General features: G+C 51.3%; 1 protein-coding gene across 1 annotated transcript in view; it reads right to left on the reverse strand.

The window, feature by feature from the left end:
• Nucleotides 1–7,195: 7,195 nt before the first annotated feature.
• The window catches only part of PLXDC1 (plexin domain containing 1), a gene marked incomplete at its 5' end in the record, with an annotated part of 61,289 nt that continues 45,683 nt past the window's right edge, over nucleotides 7,196–22,801 (reverse strand). The window contains 6 exons of the mRNA XM_079905542.1: nucleotides 7,196–7,546; nucleotides 9,092–9,252; nucleotides 11,395–11,430; nucleotides 17,619–17,754; nucleotides 18,926–18,986; nucleotides 22,267–22,348. Of these exons, the coding sequence (XP_079761668.1) occupies nucleotides 7,427–7,546; nucleotides 9,092–9,252; nucleotides 11,395–11,430; nucleotides 17,619–17,754; nucleotides 18,926–18,986; nucleotides 22,267–22,348 (596 nt within the window). The 3' untranslated portion in view covers nucleotides 7,196–7,426. The remainder of the gene's footprint in view (nucleotides 7,547–9,091; nucleotides 9,253–11,394; nucleotides 11,431–17,618; nucleotides 17,755–18,925; nucleotides 18,987–22,266; nucleotides 22,349–22,801) is intronic.

Raw genomic sequence — 22,801 nt, forward strand, 5'->3', positions numbered from 1 at the left:
TCCAGAAACGTCTCTGACACTTTGCACTTCCTCATTTTGTGTCCTTTCTTTATGCAGCAGGCTGCCTATGAGTCATATATTTGGGTGCTGAGGTCTGAGAGTTAATGTGTGCCTTTTCCCCCCAAATAACCAGAAACTGGCAGACCCAGCCCTGGGGCCTGTGTGAGTGGGAAATGCTTCCATGTCCAATGACCCATTGTCCTGCTTCTGGGGTTGCCGGGAACTTCAACAGTCTCCCCTCGTGAAGGAGAGGAAGCAAGCAAGAGGGAGCGTGGAGTCTTACCCACTGACCACCAGGGAAGTCCCAAGAGAGCCATTCTCATAAACTGGGCTCTTACAGATGAGAAAACATCCGGTAAGAGTCTCTTAAGATGTGTGGCCCAAAGGATGGGAGGAGCACCCCCAAGAAGGTTCATTCCTACAGGGCTAAAGCCTAGTGAACTGGAGGTCACCCCATCTGTGGGGCCTCAGAGATTTAAAACTTCTACTTGAAACTAGGTCAGTGATGCCTCTTCCCACCCAATTTCACTTCCTGGCTGGGAAATGAGTCTTCCACAGAGACAGGGTCCATAGTGCCTTTGACAGAAGACGGGTCGAGGTGTTGAGGGTAGGAGAGTGGGCACGCTTTGGCCTCAGGAACCAAAGCTGAGGGCCAAAGTCCATCTGACTTCTAGTTACCTTTGCCGAGTTCTAGTTACATTTCCTGAGTGACCTTGCTGGTGACCTTGAGCAAATTCCCTCTCGCTCTGAGCCTCAGCGGCCTCCTCTGTAAAGTAGAGATAACAGTAGCATCTGCCCCATAGGTGATAATACAAATAACTCTCATAAAACAGTGCCTGGAACACAGTCAGCACTTAGCAAATGTGAGCTGCCACGCCCCCATCATCATCATGTCAGGACAAAAATAAGTAGATCGGGGCCTTTGTAAGTAAGCATTGCTAATGCCCAAAGTTGTGAGCACAGAGGCCTTGGGGCAGAAGGGCCCTGTATGGGTGGACCACTTAAGATGGCTGTTCTCTTGCTCTCTGTACATCCCCAGCCCGACCAGTGCCTATGCTTCGCCTATATCTTACACACATGACTGACCTTCCTAGGTACTTGGCCCAGGCCCCAGCTAGTGATTGTTCTAGTTAAAGGGGCAGTGAGGGGCGTGCCCTTCTACTGGTTTCCCTGGTGACTAATGAGCCCACCTGATGTCAATTTCCCTGTAACTGGCAACTCCTTCCCCCTGGGAGCAAAGACTGCCACCATGGCCTGCCCGTCTGCTGCACGTGGTGGGGTGTCGCTCCAGGACCCTGCTTCAGACGTGTAAGCTCCCCCATCCATTAAACCATCGATGTCTCTGTTGCTGACTCCGGGCTCTTTCTTTGGTCTTGAATCTGGGCAAGCACAGGCCTTGTAGGCCTGTGGGGTGCAACCCAACCAAACCCAAGGAACAGAGAGGGGTGTCTGCAGCTCTGGCCACTGGAGACTGTGGGCCCTGGAGCAGGCTGCCCTTCTGACCTTGAGGGAGGCTCTTGGAATTACTTACTGCTCCTTGGGAGAGGGGAGTAAAGGCAAAACAATCACCATTAGGCACTGGACCCACTGCGTCCAAGTTTGTTGAGAGCAGCAAAACTGTGTATTCAAAATGGGGTCTAAACTGAGGGGAGTGTAAGGCGGATCCGTGGAGGAGAGATGGGATCTGTTATTTTTATTTATTTATTTATTTATTTTGGGGGGATCTGTTATTTTTTGAGGCTTTTCAGACTTTCTCAGCTGGACACAATGAGACATACATTTTGGCTACTCCATCTGAACCCCCGGTGGTGACAGTCAGTTTCTGAATAGAAAAATTTGAAGAGGAAACGCTGAAGCTGGAAGGAAAGGTTCTCACCCAAGCCTGGGAGTGTATGATGAGATTTTATTGGCTTATATTTAGATGTTTCTTTTTCCATGCTTTTAGCTTTGTGGAAAACTGTGGGTATGAGTTAGCTAGCTCTAGGGACCAAATGTAAAAATGTTTTATGAACATCAGAAAAATCGTCCCCAGAAGAATTTCTCTTTGGTGTTAGCAGTTCAAGTAAGGATTCTCCCTCCCCTCCCCATCTCCCTTCTCTCCAGCCCCATGGGAAAAACGAAGGAATCAGTTGCCGTCCATTCAAGAAAATAAGCACCGAGGGGTGCCTTGGTGTTCTCTAAAGCCTTACGGAGAGTGTTTCCAAATCTTCACGTCGGAGGGTCATTGGAGTGGGGGATCCGGGTGAGAAGGAAGCAGTAAAAATGAGGATATTTTTAAGCTCTTGGGCTGTGTAAATAAATAGATGATAAGCTCATGGTTTCAGGACCCAAAAGTACATACTGTGCCGCATGGCACGCAGGATCTTAATTCCCCAACCAGGGATCGAACCCGTGTCCACTGCTTTGGAAGCGCCAAGTCTTAACCACTTGACCGCCAAGAAAGTCCCTAGAGTATGTATTTGACGTCGTTGTTCTACATCTTCTTGAGACTCTCTACAGGCCTGGAAGATCAGCTTCCCTGTTACACTGTGGCCACGTGGTTCTGGCGTCACCCCACAGTACCCGGGGAACAACCCCGGATGGGAATCCAAAGTCCTGGGTTTGGGGACTGTCTCAGCTACTCACTAGCCGTGTGACCTTGGGCAAGTCACTTAATGATGCCTGGCACACAGTATGTGCTTAATGAGTATTGATCAAATGAATAAATAAATAAGTAAACCACCTGAGCCTCAGTTTCCTCATCTGAGAAATGGGGAATAATTCTGCCCCCCCCCCCACCTGACAGGCTGTGATCATGTCAGTAAAATTGTTGCCTAGAAATGCTTCTCAAATGTTCATGCGTTTCACTTCAGTCACCTGGGGAGTTGCTCAAATGCAGATTCTGACTCAGTAGGTCTGGGTTGGGTGGGCCTGAGTTCTGCATTTCCAGCTGACCCCCAGGGGATTCCTGTGTGGACCACACTTTGAATAGGTAAGTCCAAGACTCTGATGCTCTACAAGTACTTGAGCTTGTTAACATCTCTTCAGCCAATGGGGTCAGGATAGACTCCAAGGATAGACTAACCAATTGTCCCAGCGGGCTCTCGACTAGGGGGTTTCCTGGGACACAGGGCTCTCAGTGTTAGAGCCAGGGAAGTCCCGGGCAAACAAAGTTGATCACTTCACCAAGATAATGGAAGCGAAAGGGATGCTTCCATCTGAGCTGCTTGTGAACTAGAAAAAACCAAACAAAACAGAAACAGATGAGCGTATTTGCTAAGGAGAGGAAAACATCCCCTCCTTAGATCAATAAGTCCTCCACCCCCTGATTTCACAGAGGCTCAGAGAAGTGGGGTGACTTGGCCGACAACACACAGCTCCTCAGGGGCAGGGCTGGGGCTGCAGCTCCGCCTCCTGACGCACTGTGGAGCAGCTGGGGGGCTTTCTCACCAATCCACATGGCCTTCTCCAACACATTCCTCTTTCTTTGGCAAACACAGCATGCTTATTTATAAATTGGCTTGTTTTTGGAGCCTGAAATTTGGCATAGCTGATTTTGGCTGTAAGAAGTTCAAATTTTTCCTCTTTTTGTTTTGGTTTGCTTAACCATGTTTTGTGAGCAAAATATGCAAAGTAATAAAAACGACGAGGCTACTAAAGTTGTTCAAAGGCAAAGCCTCCAGAAATGTGGCAGTGTCAGCTTAGCACATTTATTCTGTATTTCTAGATAGTAGATTAGAAACCCATGAGGTTTACTTCCGGGGACTTACAAACCACGAATAAATAGCTGGAGTCTCTTTCCAGGCTGTTTCTCTTGAGGTGGGACAGGAGTTTGGGAAGAGCACCCCTGGTGGGCAGATTGCTGGAGGCTGTTCCTCTGCTCCTTAGCTCAGTCCTTAGAGAAGCTGGCAGTCATCAGGACTCCAGTCTGTGCGAGGATTTGTAGAATGTCACACAAAATCCTTTGCATTTAATTTTGTACACGGCAGAAGTCGTAAATGAACGTTGCCTTTTATTAACACTGAAATCCGTGCAAGGAATTTTCACGCTGAATATGTGAATACATTGCATTTAGAACAGCTAGTGTGCCCTCAGATCCCAGATCCTTCGAATTGTGCTGTAAGTTCAGGTGACTTTTCGTTGGGGGTGGGGTAGGGTGGAGATGGTGAGAGACAGGCTGATTTTATTTGTGACTCCACCTGGTGTAGGGAGTCTGGGTGTGGCCCCTGATCAGGGCTTCATGCAAATCTCTTATCTGTTCCTGTACCCAGAGAACAGAGTCTTAGCTCTGCCCACAACGAAATAAGTGATCAGCTCTGGTGGTGAACACTCTTCTTTTCACATAGTGTGATTGGCTGGCAGCTTCTGCCACTGTCTTAATATAATACAACAAGCTACAGGCTGAGCACAGCTACAAGCTTCATCCAATGTTCTTAGCAATAATCTATCTATCTATCTATAAATATAGATAGACACCGAAATATATACATACAAGAACACGTGACACAGGCAAGCCCTGGCAAAACACACACATTTTAAAGATCGTTTCCATAGGCCCACCGAGAACCTCTAACAGGGACAAAAGGACATTTTCAACCTCAGGCTCCAGGCTGAGACCTGAAGACCTGAAGAGGCAGTTTCCAGAGTCAGGGGCCAGCTGGGGTGAGTGGCTGGTGATACCTAATTATGGCGGAAGGGAGACGGCCAGTTAGTCAAGCTTGAAAAACCCCATCTGCTCTTCCTGGGGCATTTCTGGGTACTGGGGTTGGTGGCTGGGCTTATAGGCACCCATGTTCTAGAATCAGAAACCCCAGGGGCCTGACTGGACAGATCCACAAATCTAGGGGCAGCTGATTAAAGGGGAACTAAGTTGTGCTCACAGCCTGATCCAGGGGTCTCCTCTCACACTTGGCCTCTGCATTCTTCTTCTTCTTCTCATTTTCTTGTTGGCTCTCTTAAGAGTTCTGGTGTAAAACAGAGCCTCCCTGAGAGCTTCTGATTTCTGGGTACAACACAGACAGCTGTTTCAAGGGGTTGAAGCTTCCTGTCACAGTCATCGTATCTGCCTGTGGGGTGGAGGGGACCGGAAGTCTGCAAGCTCTCTGTGGTTGACTGTGCACAGAAGTACCACTTCGCTGGTTGACCATGAAACCCCTGTCTCCTTCTGGTCACTCGCTGTGCAGGTGAGTCACTCTCTATAGTTACCCAAAGAACCCGCTCTAAACCTTGGAGTAAAACTCCTGGGTCTAAGAGATGCTTGATCTTGTGAGAGATCCTAAGGATATCTGGGAACCAGTGTTAACTCTGCGAGTTGCTGGCTGTTTCCTAGGAGCACTTTGTTGTGGCTTGAGGGACTCTTAGTGTCCAGGGGCCTCTCTTAGGGACACATCTTTAGTTCTTTGTTGCTGTTAACAAACCAGGCTACCTGCTACCAAACAGCTCCACTGCCCTCACCACTGTCATCCCAGGCGCCAGCTAGGCTTGCTGTGACTGGTCCGAGCTATCTCATGCTTTCTCTCTCTACCTGCAGTGTTACCGGCAGAGACCTCAGGACATCACCGCCCGTTTCTTCACTCTTGTGTTCTTCCCCTCCAGGAATCAGAACAATCGGAAGGGCTCCCATTGGGAAGAAGTGTGCTGGAGTTTGGGAGTGGGATCCACGGAGCTGTGCACTGCATTTGGCCACAGTGGGGACTGCCCCACTGGCCATTTTAGACACACAAAAGTCATAGATGCTCTGCTGGTCCGGCAAGGGCAAAAATCACCCTCCTGCCAGCCAGCAGTGCTGGGAGCCTGGAGTATTTCAGTGCCTGGCTGCAATTTTCCCATTAAGAGAGCTCTGTTTCAGACCTTTCTGTCCTTCAGAAGCTTGAAAAGAATCCTATTCTCTTTGCTGCATTACCTTTTCACTTTCACAAATTCTGATACGATTTCTCAAAACCATAGCTATTCCTTTGCCTGGTTTATGAAGAATACATATAGATAGCCGAGGTCCAGCACGTTTCCCACTCTGATTGTTACCATCCTCACCAAGGATAAACCATGAAACATCTGGAAAACCTTCAGCCCAGTGTTTGGATGTGCCTGGTTATTGGCAGATTCCCTACCCCCGCCTCAGGAGGCCTTGTATTTAAACTAACTTCTTTCTTTGGCAGCATCCCGGTGACATGCATAAAAGGATGTGACTAAGTGGAGACTGTGATTTAATATTTATTTGCTGATGATGTTTTTTTACGTTGAATGAGGGTGAACTATAGGTTTTCACTTGAAATGCTCTTCAGAAGCAACCCCAACTCATCTCTGGGACAGAACCCCCTTAAAAGCAGGTTAAGTTTAGGAGCCTAAACTCTCTGCCCCAAGAACTTCCGGCAGAGCTGGGGAGATGCAAGCAACTTTCCAGGTCAAGGTCTTACGTGTAAAGTCCCTCTTTCCCACACCAGCTTCCTCTATCCCAATCCCTCTGGAGGCTTTGCTTTTCAACTGAAGCTCCCTGCTGGGTATGTTTCAAGAAGCCCTCTCTCCACCTTGTTTCTCTTTAATGGCTATAAAATTCCAGCTCAGAGGAGGAAAAATATTAATCAGGCAGGCCCTGCCTTTGGAGGTACTTACTGGCACTGACAGAAGACCAGGCCAGTGAATACAGTGGACACCAAACGTGCCATTGGAATGAAGAGCCCGCAGGGTAGACGCGGCCATGCACAGCACGGCTTGCCAGGCCCGGGCTGGGCTGCAGTTGGATAAAGCCCGCAACACAGGCAACACACATGTTTGTTGCAGAAGTACTGGTTCTCAGCAGAAACGTCAAGCTGGGGTAGTGAAGCCTAAAAATACAATCTTCCCACAAGTTCTTTCTTCTCTCCTTTGGCTTTCTTCTGATGCCGGCATGCCGGTCAGTGGCTTGCCAAAAGGGCTGGGAGCAGCCACACCTGTGTTTTAACAGATGGAGAGAACTCCTTCTTCAGACTTCCAGAGCACGGAAGCTGGGGCAAATTATGCTGCATCCATAGCCTTGAGGACCAGCTCTTGAGTCTATGGATCCTGGAATACAGCGGCCCCAGTCTAGAGCTGGGTTCTCGCGTGTCATATGCAGGGGCGTTAGGTGACCGGAGCAGGGCATCTGGCCGTCTCCAGGTGGGAGGGGATCTCTGAGGCAGCTACAGAGTAGACCATTGAGAGACTCAGAAGGGGAGACCCCTGGCATCAAAGCAGGCTGAAATTAGGTTATTGTTCCTTAAAAGTTCAATGTGGTTGCTTTTCTGCCTCCTGCTTCAATAGTTGGGGTGTAATGGCCAAACTATAGCTCTGGCGCCACAGACCATGGGCTCATCTTCCCAGCCAGGGTGTGTTCAGAGGAGGCCAAGGAAGGTCACTTCTCTGCTTTGCTTTGACTCGTTTGCTGAGGTCCCCGGGTCTTCCTTCCTACCCTTCCACGGGAGACCTGGCGCTCTCAGCACTGCTCGGCCTCCACGAAGCCCTCCTTCTCGTGGCCTGAGGGCTCAACTTCTGTGTAGGTGGAGTGGTTAAGGTGGCTGCGGAACTTCATGGCCGGCCAGCGGCGAGGTCTCCGCTGCGGGGACACAGGCGCAGAGTCAGTGGGCGCGATCCCTCCCCTGGGACCCTCCCCTCCCTCCCCCTTCCCCCGGGGGACGGCTCTGAGCACTTCTCAAAGGTGCTGGTGGAGGGTGAAGTTTAGGGCCCTCTCCCCCAGAAGGCTCCCGGCTGTGATCCTTCGCCCCCCTGGGAAACCTGCTGGGAGCCCCAGGAGTTGGGAAGGAAGAGGTCATTTTATTCCTCGCCGTGTGGACTGCAGGACGCAAGTGAAAAGCGCAGCAGCACACTGAGTGGAGTCCTGAGACTGTGGAAAGTGAGGGAGTGGGTAAGAGATGGAATGATCTGGGAGGCTCTGGAAACGCTAAGATAACCCTCCAGACAGTACAGGTCCTGCATCAGAGCTGGGGAGCTGGAGGAAATGCAGATTCCCAGGCCTCCATCGGACCTGTGGTCAGCATCCCTGTGGCTGGGGATCTGCAGGTTCCCTAGGAGAAACAAGGTTGGCCTTAGCCTCAGTAGGTCTTAATCTTAAGCTAAGAATGACTGGTTAGAATTCATAAGAAACGGGGGACATCTAAACAGAGAGGAGGGGGCTTCCCTGGTGGCGCAGTGGTTGGGAGTCCGCCTGCCGATGCAGGGGACGCGGGTTCGTGCCCCGGTCCGGGAGGATCCTGCGTGCCGTGGAGCGGCTGGGCCCATGGGCCGTGGCCGCTGGGCCTGTGTGTCCGGAGCCTGTGCTCCTCAGCGGGAGAGGCCACAGCAGTGAGAGGCCCGCGTGCCGCAAAAAAAAAAAAAAAAAAAAAAAAAGAGAGGAGGGAACGACCTAGGCCTCTGGGTGATGAGGTTGGGGCTTGTGACCCATGTGGAGGACTGCAGTCCCAGAGGCCCCATCACTGTAGGATTCAGAGAGCTGGTCAGATGCCGAGAGTAGGGGGCTGGGGCAGGGGCTGCTGAGCGCTGTGGCCCAGAGTGAAGGGGCGCAGGCCTTACTTCCCATGCTGCACCTCAGGCTGACTCTTCTGAATCCTGAGATGTTGCAAACTGCAGCATCCTCAACAAAAGCTCCCAGACAGAGCAACTCTTATGATTACTATGGCCTGTCAAATCGAATCGAAAATCGCACACAGCAGGCCAAGAGGCAGAGACCTCAGTTCCATTATGGCTTTGAAAAAGCACTAGGCCTGGAAGTTGGGTGTGAGAGACCATAAATCATTAGGGATGGTTGCACAACACTCAAGGGGCATGTGAGGCGTTTTTGGCCTCTTTCTTTCTTCTGGGGACTGTTCTGATTTCACAAATGGGAGCGCAAAAGCAGAGGCTGCTCAACAGGACAAGAGGGCTGGAGGAGTCCTGAGGGGTCAAGCCCTGGGGGGTTAGGGACTCAGAGGGTGCCCGCCAGTGCAAGATGTGCCTGGATGGAGTCAATGAAGTCCCTCAGGTGGAAACAGGAGGCCGGCACGTGGCGGGTGAGGGATGAGATGGGGAGAGGCAGGTATTGAAAGGCTGGGGAAACACTGATGCAGATGCAGACGCCAGAGCGGTAGCTCAATCCTGCACTGACCTCGATGAAGAAGAGCGCAGTGTTGGAGGTGGGGTGGCCATTGATATAGATCCCGGCCAGGATGATGGCCGCCAAGAGGAGGACGGCCAGCACGATGCCCACGATGGTGCCCAGGTGCAAGGGGGGGCCCTTTGTCTTGGGGGACAGGTTGTTCTGAAGGCCTGTGGAGAGACCATTAGGTCAGGGGAACAAGGAAGGTGGGGTCATGGGGTCCTGGGTTCTGACAAAGTCCCAGAGATGAAAGCCTACAGAACCTTCAGGTCTACTTATCAAATACATGAAAAGGTGGAGTCGGTGGAACCATTATGAGTATGACATGAACTTTGTTCTTAGCACGGTTCAGGTGGTTTTCCAAAATCGCTTAAAAGTTGCCCAAATGTCTACTAAGGATCATAAAATTTCTCTCCAGTACCCATCCCATATAAGTTCTTTGAAGGAATTCACAAAGGGCATGTGATGGTTAAGACTTGGGATCTGGAGCCTGGCTGCCTGGATTCAAATCCAGGCTCTGCTACTTACGAGCTGTGTGACCTTGGGCAAATTATTTAACTTCTCTGTGTCTCGGTTATCGTTTCTGTAGCACAAGGATAATAATGTTAAGTACCCGGTAGGGTTATTGAGAGGGTGAAAATGAGATAATTCATGTCAACTGCTGAGGATCACGGCAGGTATCTTGGACAACTTTAAAAAGTGTTAGCTATCATGATAGCAAAATGACCACATCTTTACCTGTCACTGTCCACTACCAGATTGTGACCTCCTGTAGGGCAAGGACAGTGTCTTAGTCATCTCTGTGTTTTCAACTCTTAGAAAAACCGGCAGACCCATCAGAGGAACTCAATAAAAGAAATGAACTAGACACTCGGAGGGCTAAGAAACCAGCAGACACTCTTTGTGAACATTCCAAGCATTTGAAATACATTCCCCAGGAGAAGACTGGGTATTTTCCATAGACTATTGAACTGGAAGCTCATCCAGTCCAACCCCTTTCTCGTACGGCTGAAGGAATGGAAATACAGAGAGATGAAGGGATTTGTCCAAGGACACAGTTAGTGCCAGCCTCCAAGAAACCTAGTTCCCTGATATTACCTGGGGTGGGCTTTTGCTCCTTCTCCCCGCCCTAAAAGGATGTGGAGATAACGACACAGAGAAGACAGATGAGCATGTAAGCAACACAAATGTTGAATCCACTTTACATCGCTGGTGGGTGGAATGGGAGTCAACAGTGGGTAGAGATTTTTAATAAGATGTTGTGTGCATCCACAATCATTATGTTCCCCATCCCCGTTTCTCTGTCAGCAGAAAAATAAACCAGGAGAGAAACCATCCTGGGGCACTCCTGTGCGTGGTTCATGCCTCCATCTGCCAAGAGCTGGGGGAGCTGTGATGACACGCCCCAAGCTGGCCTCTCCTGAGCTGGCCGTCAGACCTCAGCCTTCAGTGACCCTATGATCTGAGGGGCAGAGCTTGGGCTGATGAGCACATGGTGCAGAGTAAGGGGAACGTGGCCCAGGGCCCCCTGCTTCCCCACAGCCCAACAGACACACGTGTACATTCACACCCACAGCCCACAGAGCAGCAATGGCTCCGTCTCCCGTGGGAGACCCCATTAAGATGTGCTGCGTTAATAGCCCCTCCTCTCCTGCTGGAGCCCAGGTAACAGTCTCCCAGCCCCTGGGGCCGGAAGGCTCTTCCATCTCCCCTTTGTGGTAGTTGCAGCAAGGGCTTGAGCTGGCTCTGGGCAAAGGGCAGGGGAGGGGTGGGGTCACCCCATGTCCCCAGAGAGGAGGTTATCCCCCAGGCAGTCCTGGGGAAAGGGGACCCCACCTTCTGGCACCCTGTAAAAATTGTGGTGGGCAACGTTTATGTACTCTCTGGCAAGCCACTTGAGTGAGAGAAGCTGCTCTCCACCCCTCATTGGCTGGGAGGCCCCTGGAGACAGAAGCCAGGGCCACAGGCCACACAGCCATGCCTGCCCTAGCTTAGCCCTCACTTCCTCCTCTCACTCCTATCAGGGAAGCGGATACTCAAGGGCACAGAGGCCGGGAGAAGAACCACAGGAGGTTCCTGGCTGAGATGAGAAATGTCTAGATGTAGATTTGCTCCTTCAGTCTAGGGGGTCTGTTCCCAGAAGCCCCCTGCCTTCCCACCCAGCAGGAAGTCTGGGAAGCGCAGGCTGCTGTTGTTTCCCCCTCCCCCACTCAGAGTAAAAGCAAAGAGGCCAGGTGACGGCTGCACCCTCTTCCAGGGTGGGTCCAAGAGGCAGTGGTGTGTTGAAGAGGGGCAGGCAGTTCTGTACTCACCCTCTCCTTCTGCATAGGGATTCAACTTGGTGTCATCTTCAAAGGGAAAGGAGAGAAGGCACAAGATTAGTGGAATCATGATGGTCTCTGTCACTAGGTCTAGATGAGACTTTAGGGAGGTTCAAGTCCAACCCTTCATTTTGAAGGCTGGGAAACTGAAGCACAGAGAGGGGAGGTGACTTGCTCAAAGTCACACAGCAGTGTAAAGGTAGAAGGCCAAGACAGACAAGCCAACTTTTCGTAGTGTTCATACATTCAACAAATATTTACTGAGTGTTTACTAGGAGTTGACTCCGACTGGGGGCCTCGCCCAGACAAAGGGAGTCAAGAAGGAGGGATGAGCTATGGGGCTGGGAGAAAGGGTCCCAGACAGAGGAGAGAGCGGGGCAAAGGCTGGAGTCAGCAAGAACTTGGCCATTTGAGACAAAAAAAGCAGTTCAGTGCAGCTGGAGGGTAGCGAGGATGTGAATGAAGGGTGGTGAGAGTGAAGCGGGGGCGTGGGGGGATCAGCTGTCTGGAAAGCCAAGTTGAGGGCCTAAGGGGCAGCAGGAAGCTGAGGAAGGATTTGAGGAGAGGCGTGTGTGTCACAAGATCGAATCTGCTTGGAGACTTCCCAGGGTACAACACACTCCCTCTACACCTCAAGGAGTGTATCTTGCAGCCTCCTAAATAAGTTCCAGTGGGTGACCCTTCCTGTGGCTCTTCCCCACTGATTCCTATGGGGAAAGGACAGTGAGAATTCCACGTCAGGAGAATGTTCTAGATGACTGGAGCTTACTGCTTCAAGCATCAAAACGTTAAACCAGCGGAACCTTCCACAATGTAGGGCCTGCAACACGCGCTTCGTTCCTCCTTCCCCTCCAGCACCTCCACCATCCTCCTCATTTTAAAGGCTTCCACTGGCTCCCCTTTGTTCCCAGATGTTCAAGGCCCTTCTCAGTCCCAATCTTCTTTTCTCCTACCACTGGCCACAACTCAACAGCATGTCAGTGTCTGTGACAAGCTACCCAAGGCTCTCCAGACCTTGGAGCCCTTTCAGATCTCTGAGCCGCTGTATGTACTGTTCCTCCTGCAGGGGATGCCCTTCCTCCACTTCTCTTTCAAAAGTCCCAACCCTGAAATGCCCCCTGCAGGGCTGGGGCTAGGCTGATACATGTGACACAGGGTCTGATCCTGTCTTTTTAGAATTTTTTGAAATTTTGTTTATTATGGAATTTTTGGCATTAATTTTGATTTTTACAAATATTGCAAGAAAAGATTATTATCTTATTTATTGTTTTTTTTTTTTTTTTGGTGCCTCCTTAAACTTGATACCTGCACTGAGTGCCTCACTTGCCTCACCCTAGTCCTGGTCCAGGCCCGTCACTTCCTGGAGGACAGATGGGTGTGTCCTCCCCTGTGTCCCATTGCATTTGGTATCTGTTTCTGTGGCATCTTGGGTCCCATTGATTCCATAGACTGTGAGCCTCTCAATACCCAGCTATTTACACTCCCAGTGCCTGGACGTGGCATACTGCCCTGCTCTACATTTCCAATAAATCTTCAAATATCAAAAAATCACATTAGATAATAAAAGAATAAACCATAAGAAAAATTTTAAATGGTCCCTTATAAAGGAAAGAGGGAATAGGGCGGAGGGGAGAAAACTAGAAACTAAACTTCTTTGAATATAGCTACTTTTGTAGATTTGACTTTGGAACCATGTTAATTATCATTTAACTGTTACATAATTTATAAAAAAGTTAAATTTAAAAAGCACCCCTCGGGACTTCCCTGGTGGCTCAGTGGTTAAGAATCCGCCTGCCAATTCAGGGGACATGGGTTCAAGCCCTGGTCTGGGAAGATCCCACATGCTGCGGAGCAACTAACCCCGTGAGCCACAACTACTGAGCCTGCGCTCTAGAACCCACGAGCCCGCGTGCCACAACTACTGAAGACGGCGCGCCTAGGGCCCATGCTCTGCAACAAGAGAAGCCACCACAATGAGAAGCCCACGCACCGCAACGAAGAGTAGCCCCTGCTCACTGCAACTAGACAAAGCCTGCACACAGCAGTGAAGACCCAGCGCAGCCAAAAATAAATAAATAACTAAAAAATAATAATAAAATAAAACGATAAAAAGCACCCCTAAAAATTCAAAGTAAAACAAAACAAATAGAGAGTTGTAGGCATATAATAGAAAGATACGTTTTCTTCAGGAATTTCAATACACGAGGTATTTATGTATGCCTCTGAGTCTATTTTGTTACTACAAGTTGAAATGATGAATTGGTTACTCAACACTAACCAAAGTAACCCTAAACATCATTGGACAAATTAACTTGATTGGAATCAACTTGTTTTGAATCTAGACCATTGGAAATCCATTGTAGCCCAGTCCACATCTACCCTTGGCAGACAAAAGGACACCCACAGCCAGTCCCTCCCACAAGGTGACTGAAGGTGACCACCCTGTGCTCACAACGGCTTTTCTCCCACTCACTGAGGGCTGGTTGGGGTCCACAGAATGCAAACTGATTCCCTCATTAATGGACTGTGGCCCAGGCCCATGAAAACTCACAGAGAGAAGAAATGTGTGTGATGTCTCGTGAATGAGTTGTCATGTTCTGTAGTTAGTGGTCACTTCTGGCTGCTACCAACATGTTCTGTTCAGCTGCTCATCAGATGAGCCCTTATGCTGCACACAGCTATTCCGGGTCAGTGCCTGTCTGTCCTTATAATAAACTGCATGGGCTTTGTGGCAGCTGCTCGCCACTCTGAGGTCTTTCTGGTTCACTTAAGTGGGCAGCATTTAAGCAAGTGAACAACTCTTAAAATCCAGCCCTCATACCTCCTGCTCTCCTGGTCCTCTCCATTTCTCTGGATGGCTGGTGACAGAAGGGCTCCACACACCCTCCAGCAGCTGCTCTCACTAACTTCTCTGCTCTCCAACTCTGCTCTGACCAGGTGGGTCCCCCTGGCTGAAGTGCTGTATCCCCTTCATTCACAACATCTTCCTGGACCCCGAGATATACTCTGCCTCCAGTAAGTCTCCCTGTGTGGGTTATAATTGCACAGGCAGGGGGTGACCCAAACCTGTCCCTCCAGACACCTTGAGAGTTTGGGGTGGGGGGAAGTCTTTATCAATTTTTCTTTTCTTTCTTTCTTTTTTTTTTTGGCTGCACCACATGGCTTGCAGGATCTTAGTTCCCTGATAGGGATCGAACCTGTGCCCCCTGCAGTGGAAGCGTGGAGTCCTAACCACTGGACCACCAGGGAAGTCCCCCCAATTTTTTTCTTATAGAGGTAACCTAACAATCTCTACCACCCGCTCCAGGACTGGAAGGACATATGTTTTTCTTTTGGGGACTATTACACAGCAAACAGAAATGACACATTCCTGGGCTGATAGAAGACACACACATGATAAAACTGATAAACAGAACACGCTGCCTTTATGTAGGGACAGCTCATCAGGGCAATAACCCGGGAGAACTGGAGAATACTTCCAAGTCAGGATTTGAATCCAGCCCCCAGATGCCGTGCGCTGGGCTCTCCACGCCCACACAGCCACCCTTCTGGCCTCAGGCACTGTGCCCCATGCAGACGTAAACCTCTGAGGGAAAGGCTGCGTTCGGATCTGGAGGATGGGGTGTGTAGCCCCCAGCCCAGCTCTGGGCTCAGACCGTGCCCTCAGTAGCACATAGGGTTAACTCAGGAGTGACTGGCCAGGGGTTCCTCTTTTTAAGTAGAGTGTCCTTTAACTGGAAGGTCACCCCTGGACTCAGTTATTAACTCCCTGAGGGCAAGATCTCCTCCTGTGTCATTTTTCATTTGGCTTATTGAATCCCTCACAGCACTAGCACAGTCTCTGCTCTCAATACCTGAGCTTTAACCAGCTACTTGTTATTCCTGGGCAAGTTCAGAGTGTTGGGACCTGTCTGAATCTGCCCACTTGTTCACCCTTCCCTATTTTTCCACCCATTGAATCCATGAAGACACTTTTCTATTTTTTTTCCAGCACTGAGAAAGGCAGTGGGGTCGAGCAAGATTGCTGCTTTTGGAGCTAGCTGAGACCTGACTCCACCTCTTCCTGGCTGTGTGACCTTGGGCAAGCCATCAACCTCTCTGAGCCATACTGTCTCCTCTGTAAAATGGGGATCAAACAGCATCAACGTACAGGATTGTTAGGAAGACTAAGTGAATATTAATGGGTGCACAATGTTACCACCCTACGTGGCGCATGGTCAGTCCCCTTAAATATTTGCTCTTTCTATCAACTGTTCACTTCCCTCCAGCCAGATCCATGGGTTCCTGCTCTCCAGTCCTCTAGGCTGCATTTAAAAAGTCAGGAGGGGGGCTTCCCTGGTGGCGCAGTGGTTGAGAGTCCGCCTGCCGATGCAGGGGACATGGGTTCGTGCCCTGGTCCGGGAAGATCCCACATGCCGCAGAGTGGCTGGGCCCATGAGCCATGGCCACTGAGCCTGTGCATCTGGAGCCTGTGCTCCACAGTGGGGGAGAGACCACAACAGTGAGAGGCCCGTATACCACAAAAATAAAAGAAAGAAAGAAAGAAAGAAAGGATAAGGGAGGAATTTCTCAGAGATAGCCAAAGAATCTGAGGAGCCTACACGGGGTTCCCCACAGGGTGGCTGGACCTCTAGCAGCTTCAATAAGACTTCAGGCCTGGGTGAAACGGAGCAGGATCCTACGGTCCTTGCCCCCCATGTCCTCAGCCTCCCTTTTGTCTGTGGAAAAACTTTAGCCAAAGAGTAAGTTTAATCAGAGATGTGAAAAGATGCAGAAACAAGGGAAATAGTCCAATAAGACTGAATAATAATAGTCTAGGCATTAAGCATAGTCAAGGACCTTAGTTCCTCTTCAAGGGCTATAGATAATATTCTGAGCCATATCATTTGAGCTGTCTTATAGATACTGAAACCCCCATCAGGTGGAAGAAGTTAACTACATGACGACCAGACTGTAGCCATGACATAAGCTGCCACAATTCTGAGAACTGGCCTCAAAGAAATGGGAAGAAACGGACCGTGGAACTAAAGACCATGTTAGGTAGCTAGTCAGACGTGAGTGGGTCCCACCCCATCCTGGATGGGGTCATCTTTCCCTCCCCACCTGGACACTGGTGACCAGAACATGCCCAGAGAGCCTCCCTTTTTGTGGTTAAGGACCACTAAGTTTCCAGCCTTATGAGGACCAAGCAAGATATTGAAAACCCAACAGGGTTTTCCGAACCATCAGCACCGGTTGGCGCAGGTGCACCCAGACCTAAGAGGTGACTCAGACTAACCTGGGGTTCATTATGCGGTATTTATAATAAGTTACCATTGTGGTTCCCCACCCCCACCCCCATTTCCGATTGGGTGCTTATGGGTAAGTGTCTGCATACAAGGAGAAAAGTTATATAACCTAAAGCTGTCAATCAACTTGTCAATCCAATGATGCAGGACACAGGGAGGGACTTGCCACGATTTTGAAAAACCCAGCCCTACCCTCACTGCGGGGCTGATTCTGGTGCCTAGACAGCTCACTGTCCTCCCTTCTTGAGGGTGTACTTTTGCTTTGCTTAATAAAACTCCTGCTGCTTAAAACCACTCTACGTCTCTCAGTTGAATTCTTTCCCTCCAGAGGACCAGAACCCAGGAGTCACCGTTCCACCGGTAACATGCGGGTGGCAGAGGAGGCCCAGGGACAACCAGGCCTGAAGAAGCAGCGATGGATCAGCAGCAACCCAAGGTGGTCAGAGCTGCCCACCTACCCTCCGCCCACTGGACGCCACAGGACCGCGTAGCCAAGCCCCAGGACGGCAGGGGTGGAACTCCCCACCAGGCCAGCTCGGCGAGGGCTGGGAGCCAGAAGGGAAGTCAGAAAAACCAGGCAACCTTTCCCTGATGTCTGAGTGTGTGGACTGGGTTCATACCTGCTACCGGGATGCTAAGACCTCACAGGTTCTCTAAGGATCGCTATTAAGATGAACCGCGATATTATATAAAATACCTGGCAGTGTGCTGGGACAGTAGTTTTTCCCCTCGCCACAGTGAATTCCGTCCCACAGCCTTGATATGGGCGTGGAGTCTACTCGCTCTAAACCTGGCTTCTGCCTCTCACCAGCAAGTGTCCCCACGCTTGGAGCCTCAGGTGTGAAAGGATGGAGCAGCCCTCTTCCCTGAGATAATCCCCATCAGGGACAGTGAGGCTCCAGGGCGGTGGCTCCGCCCCACTCTTACCTTCCGTGGTGAGGCTGTCGACGAAGACGGAAGAGGAGGTGGTGGTGAGGTCTCCGTCAAAGGGGCTGAAGGAGCTGTCGGGCGAGGACGAGAAGGAGTCCTCGTCCTGGAAGTCCTCACACGTCCTGCCCTCTGCCTGCAAGAGAGATCCTGTGCTGCCCTGGACAGAGGCCTGGCCGGCGGCCATGCTGCACACAGGAGGATGGTGGGGCGCTCGCATCCCTCAGCGGCCAGAAGATTTAAGATTCCAGTGCATGGCCCAAGCACGGTAATCTAACCAAAGCTGGGCTCTGAGTACATTTAAGCTTTCCACTTTATCCTGAAAGCGTCTTATCTTACAGGGCAATTTATCTGTCAGCTGCCTCGAAGCCCTCCTGAAAGAAGGAGCTGAGATGCCAATCTTAAATAAAGCGAATCTGTACGTTCACCAACAGCCAGCGTCAGCAGTAGGCTTCTGGATGGACAAAGTTTGTTTTTTTTCTAAGGCCAGAAACGGCTCACCCAGCCTTACTGATAAAACAGATGGTGGTGAGCACAGAGCAGTAATCCTGGGGGTTCACATTTAAATGCTGGGCCTGGCACCTTCACCATCTCGCCGGCTGCGAGCTGCAGGCCAAATCACTAAACCTCTCTGAGCCTCAGTTTCTCGCTCCGGTAAGTGGGGGCACTGGCCCCCAGCTCCCGGGGACCGTGTTAGGATTAAATCAGGGCAAGTGCAGGGCAGCACGCGGTGAAGTGCTGGGTGCGTGCGCTGTGCTTGCACTGCAATGGAGGGAGGAAGGGAGGGGGAAAGGATGCGTGGATGAAAGGGTCTGTGTCAGTATAAGGTGTGAGAAGTGGAGGCTCCCCACCCAAAGTGTTGAGCATTCATGGAAAATTCCAGCAGTGAGAAGGAACCTGCATGGGATTCTAAACGGGAGGTGCCAGGAACAACCCTCCTCGTTCCCAGAACCACTGCCTTCCTCAAATGCCAGAGGGCTGGAGCCGGGTAGTCGCTTTTTGAACATCACCAGGTGCACAGCCTCCCGGAGGATCCCGCTGTGGCCAAGGCCACGCCCAACGTACCCTCTGTAAGGACCAAAAGAGCCCCTGGAGAGGCTCCGGGCCAAGTCACCAGAAGTGCTTGTCTCAGGGACCCATCGAGCCCTCGGAAACCTCCCACGTGGGTCTAATTGGCTCAGAGCAGACAGGGAGACAAGCCCCAGGTGGAGGGGAGAATTTCACCAAGAGCCAGAGATGCCTTGAGAAGAGCTACCCAAGCTAGTAGCCCTGCTCCTCCCCACACCTGGCTCACTTAAGCCTCTCACCTCCTGGGCACAGCCATAGGACAGCCACTCCTGGCGGTAGCGGTCAAAGCCACTGGAGCATCTGCAGGGGAAACCAAAAGGCCAGAGGTGTGATGGGATTGACAGAGAAGCCCTCCCCTTCACCTCCCCCTATGCGGTAACAGCTCTCCAATGATAGCAAGGAGGGGGCGAACCTCCCTAAGACCACTGGGCAGGTGCCGTGGGAGCGAGAGTCAGACCCTCCTGTCCCTCTACTCCTTTCCCCAAAGGAGGGGAAGCTATTCGTGGCATCTTCTCCCTCCTCCTGACCAAGCTCCCCAGGACCAAGGCCACATCTGCCCAGATGTGGTGTGTGTAGGGAGCTGACAGATTGCATGACCTCTAATGACCTTTAAGGCCCTCCTGACTCTGGGCGGCCACGAAATTGCTGAGAATCCAGGGAATTCACACACATGTTCTCATCTGGGGAAAGTCTTACTCATTCCCCAGGCCCCACTTCTTCGTGGAGGAGCCTAAACTTGTCAAGGAGGGGCAGGGCTGAGGGTGGCCGTCAGCCAATCTGGCCAACACCCCCTGTGTGATCATTGAAGGGCAGAAGTCAGGGTCCTGCCAGAGTCTGGGAGAGAGTAAACACTGGTTGACAAGGGTTCCTGGAGGACAATGAGAGCTCAGCTGGGCTGGAAGTTGTCAAGTGCTTCCCTAGGGAAGGGGTGTGGTGCGAGGATGAACCAGAGAATGTCCTCCATGGCATCAGTTCCGCTCTTCACTCTTTGGTGCCAGGATACTCCACCAAGCCCTACTTAAGCTCAGGAACCGCCGCATGGGAAGATAATATCCCGAGCCACCAGCGCTGCGAAAGGATTCGTAGCTGGTTAACTCTGCCCCGGCAACTGCCTGCCCATCGATCCGACACCTGGTGAGGCTGAGGCTTCCAGGCGCTGTCAGCCTTTCCTTCTGAAGATGCCTCTGAGCTGCTCCTCCTGCAGCAGCGGCAGCTGAGCTGAGCCATCCACACCCCGTCTGTCAGGTCCTCCGTGCCCCCTCCCTTGAGGGATGGAAGATTAAGGGCATTGTTGGGGGCTGGGGACTAAAGTTTCTTTTAGGCCAAACTAACTGGTTCTTTCAAGGACTGAGCCTTTGATAAATGTCTAAGAGCACCCCTTTCCAAGCTCGGGGCCAACCAACCCAGATGCAGAGGAGAAGGGCATGAGAAAGGGCCACCGTTCGAGTGCCTCCTGAATGCCAGGTGCTGCCCCCGTCCCATGCTGCTCCGGCACTATCTCATGGGACCCTCGTGACAACACTGTAAGACAAGGGTTATGTGTAACCCTCATTTTCAGAGCCAAATCCTGGAGTCAAAGTCACCCATAGACTTCAGAGTGGGTCACCGGGGGGCAAGAGGGATGAAAGGAAAATACCTGCATGATAAGTGAAATAATCTGAATCAGATCTGGCCCCAGCACGGGGAGGGGACGCTCTGGGAGGCTGCAGAGGGCAGAGTAGGTGGAGGGGAAGCCGAGAAGCCATGTGGTGGTTTCAAGCAGCTGTTGGTGGGAGAGACCATGGCGGCCGGCCCCCTGCACCAGCTCTGACCTCTGGCTTTTTAGGAACCTGGAGTCAGCTCTCAGTTGAAGCTGAGGCTCCAGAGATCTGTCAAGAAGGGGCCCGTGCTCGGTGAGCCCAGGCTCACGGACATCCGGGGACAGGATCCCTGATAGAGCGTCTTTGTCCCGTAGTTGACATAACCCAGCAAAGGCAGTATCCACACCCAAGGCCCTGCCCTCCCCCTGACCAACCCTCATTAAACTGTCATAGTTTTCTGGGTTTGGGCGTATGCATTAAGTGGGGGTGTATCAAGCCAGGGTTTTGCTTTCATGTGAGCCATTTTGCAGTTCTCATGGCTCAGCTGCTGGTGGACACTGAGTCATGCGGTGGCAGCCAGCCCCGGCGTTCCAGCCTCCTCTGCAGTCATCTGGATGATCTCCCTGTGCTCAGACAGTGACTCTCAAACTTGAAAGTGCACAAGATGGACCACACTGCAAAGCTCCACGCCAGGAAGAACCAACCTGGGGTGTGCCCTGTGTACTCTCTCTGAGGCTCTGTGCCTTTCATGTGAAGGGCCCTGAACACTTTGCAAAAATACTATCTGGTATTTGAGGAGTTAAAATAACAGGCATGTTCCTCACCCACATCTCCCCGAATCACATAACCCCAGCCCATTTTACAGGGAAAACAAACTGAGGCCCCAAGAGAGTGAATAAGAGCACAGCTGTTGGGAAGAACACCTGGGAGGCCAGATGAGCACCCCTTTCTCCTCCCGGCCCAGAGCTGTGTCTCGTGTGCTAGGCCGGCGGCCTATAAAGGCAGTGGCTTCTATTTCTGCACCAGGATACTGGAAAGGAGCAAAGGAAACACTGACAGATTCAGGACAGCTGCAAAGAACTCAGAGCCTCTATAATTTGCAATTTTTCAAGATTGCCTTAAAGGCTCTTGTGGTTCATAGCTTTTCCCACTCTCATGGGAGCCCTAGTCCCCAAAGAAATTCTTTTTTCCCCCCCGCCATTTATTTCTCTTGGACGGGAGAACAGGGCTCAGATTCTGAGTCTAATCCGTGAGGGAATGATTTCAGAACAAGGAGAGGAAGATGACTTGGATTTAAGAACTTTATGCCTGAGCCTGGATCTCATCCAGAATTTTCCCTGCTTCCAAAACCAAGCAAACACAGCTTTGTCACTTGCTCCAGCTTTCCACAGACGCCTGCAATTTCCACACCCATGGTTTTCAGGCAACCCTTCTGCAGCCTGAGAAAGATCTCGAGGTGCCGATTTGGGGTCATGGGGCTCTCCTCCAATGGCGATGGGTCTTAAGCTCATCCCGTCCCTGAGCCGGCGGATCTCACGCTTGTTTGCAGATGAGGTACCGTGTTAAAATGCAGGTTCTTGGGCTTCTCTCCCAGAGACCTGATGCAGGGGGCCAGGGGTGGGCCCCGAGAATCTGCATGTTTAGCGCAAGCCCTAGGTGATTCTGGGATGCTCACAGCTGTGGACCACTCTTTGAGAAGGCCTGCCAGAGGATGAACCAACCCTCCCAGGTGCGAGGAGGGAGCTGCAGTAGCTGGAATCTCTGAATGGTCTTCCAGAAGTCTAGTGTCACCACAGGGTGACATATAGTCACCTTGATGGGTCACAAGCCTCAGGGAGACACTCACTTTCATGATATTCTTGTCCTAAGTGTCACAGTAGCGCTGGCCAGAGATACCCTCATGTTGGTAATGAGGCCCGAGGCAGGGAGTGGGGCCGTGCCACCAGCTGCCCCCCTGCACAGTCTGCCTGCGGGAATAAGAGGGTGAGCCTGGTACAAACCTCTGGAGGACATGGCACCAGCTGCAGTTGAAGATCAGGTCTGAGGACATGCAGGTGTCGCAGCTCCGATGCTGCAGGCAGGCTGCAATAGAGAAGGCAGCGGCCCCTCAGTACCAGCACCTCCACAGGCCTCCAAAAGGTGCAACTTTCCTGAATGCTGGGTCCTTACACAACTCTGGAGGTTCTGACTAGCAGGGACCCTAGAAGTTTTTAATGCCACCCTCACTTGAGTCCAGCCTTGATTCTCTAATTCTCCCTCTCTACCCTCCCTCCCTCCCACCCTTCTTTCCTCCCTCCCTCCCTCCCTCCCTTCCTTCCTCCCTCCCTCCCTCCCTCCCTCCCTCCCTTCCTTCCTTCCTTCCCTCCTTCCTTCCTTCCTTTCTTCCCTCCATCCTTCCTTCCTTTTGTCACCAGAGGGTCAGGCCCTGAGCTGGTGCTGGTGATTCAGCAGTAAGACCTGGTACTTTCTTGGGCCTTCCAGTCATATGGAAAGACAGACCCTAAGCAGATCATCAAACAAAAATAACTACATAAT

This window comes from Stenella coeruleoalba, assembly GCF_951394435.1.
Source record: "Stenella coeruleoalba genome assembly, chromosome: 19".
Lineage (NCBI taxonomy): Eukaryota > Metazoa > Chordata > Mammalia > Artiodactyla > Delphinidae > Stenella > Stenella coeruleoalba.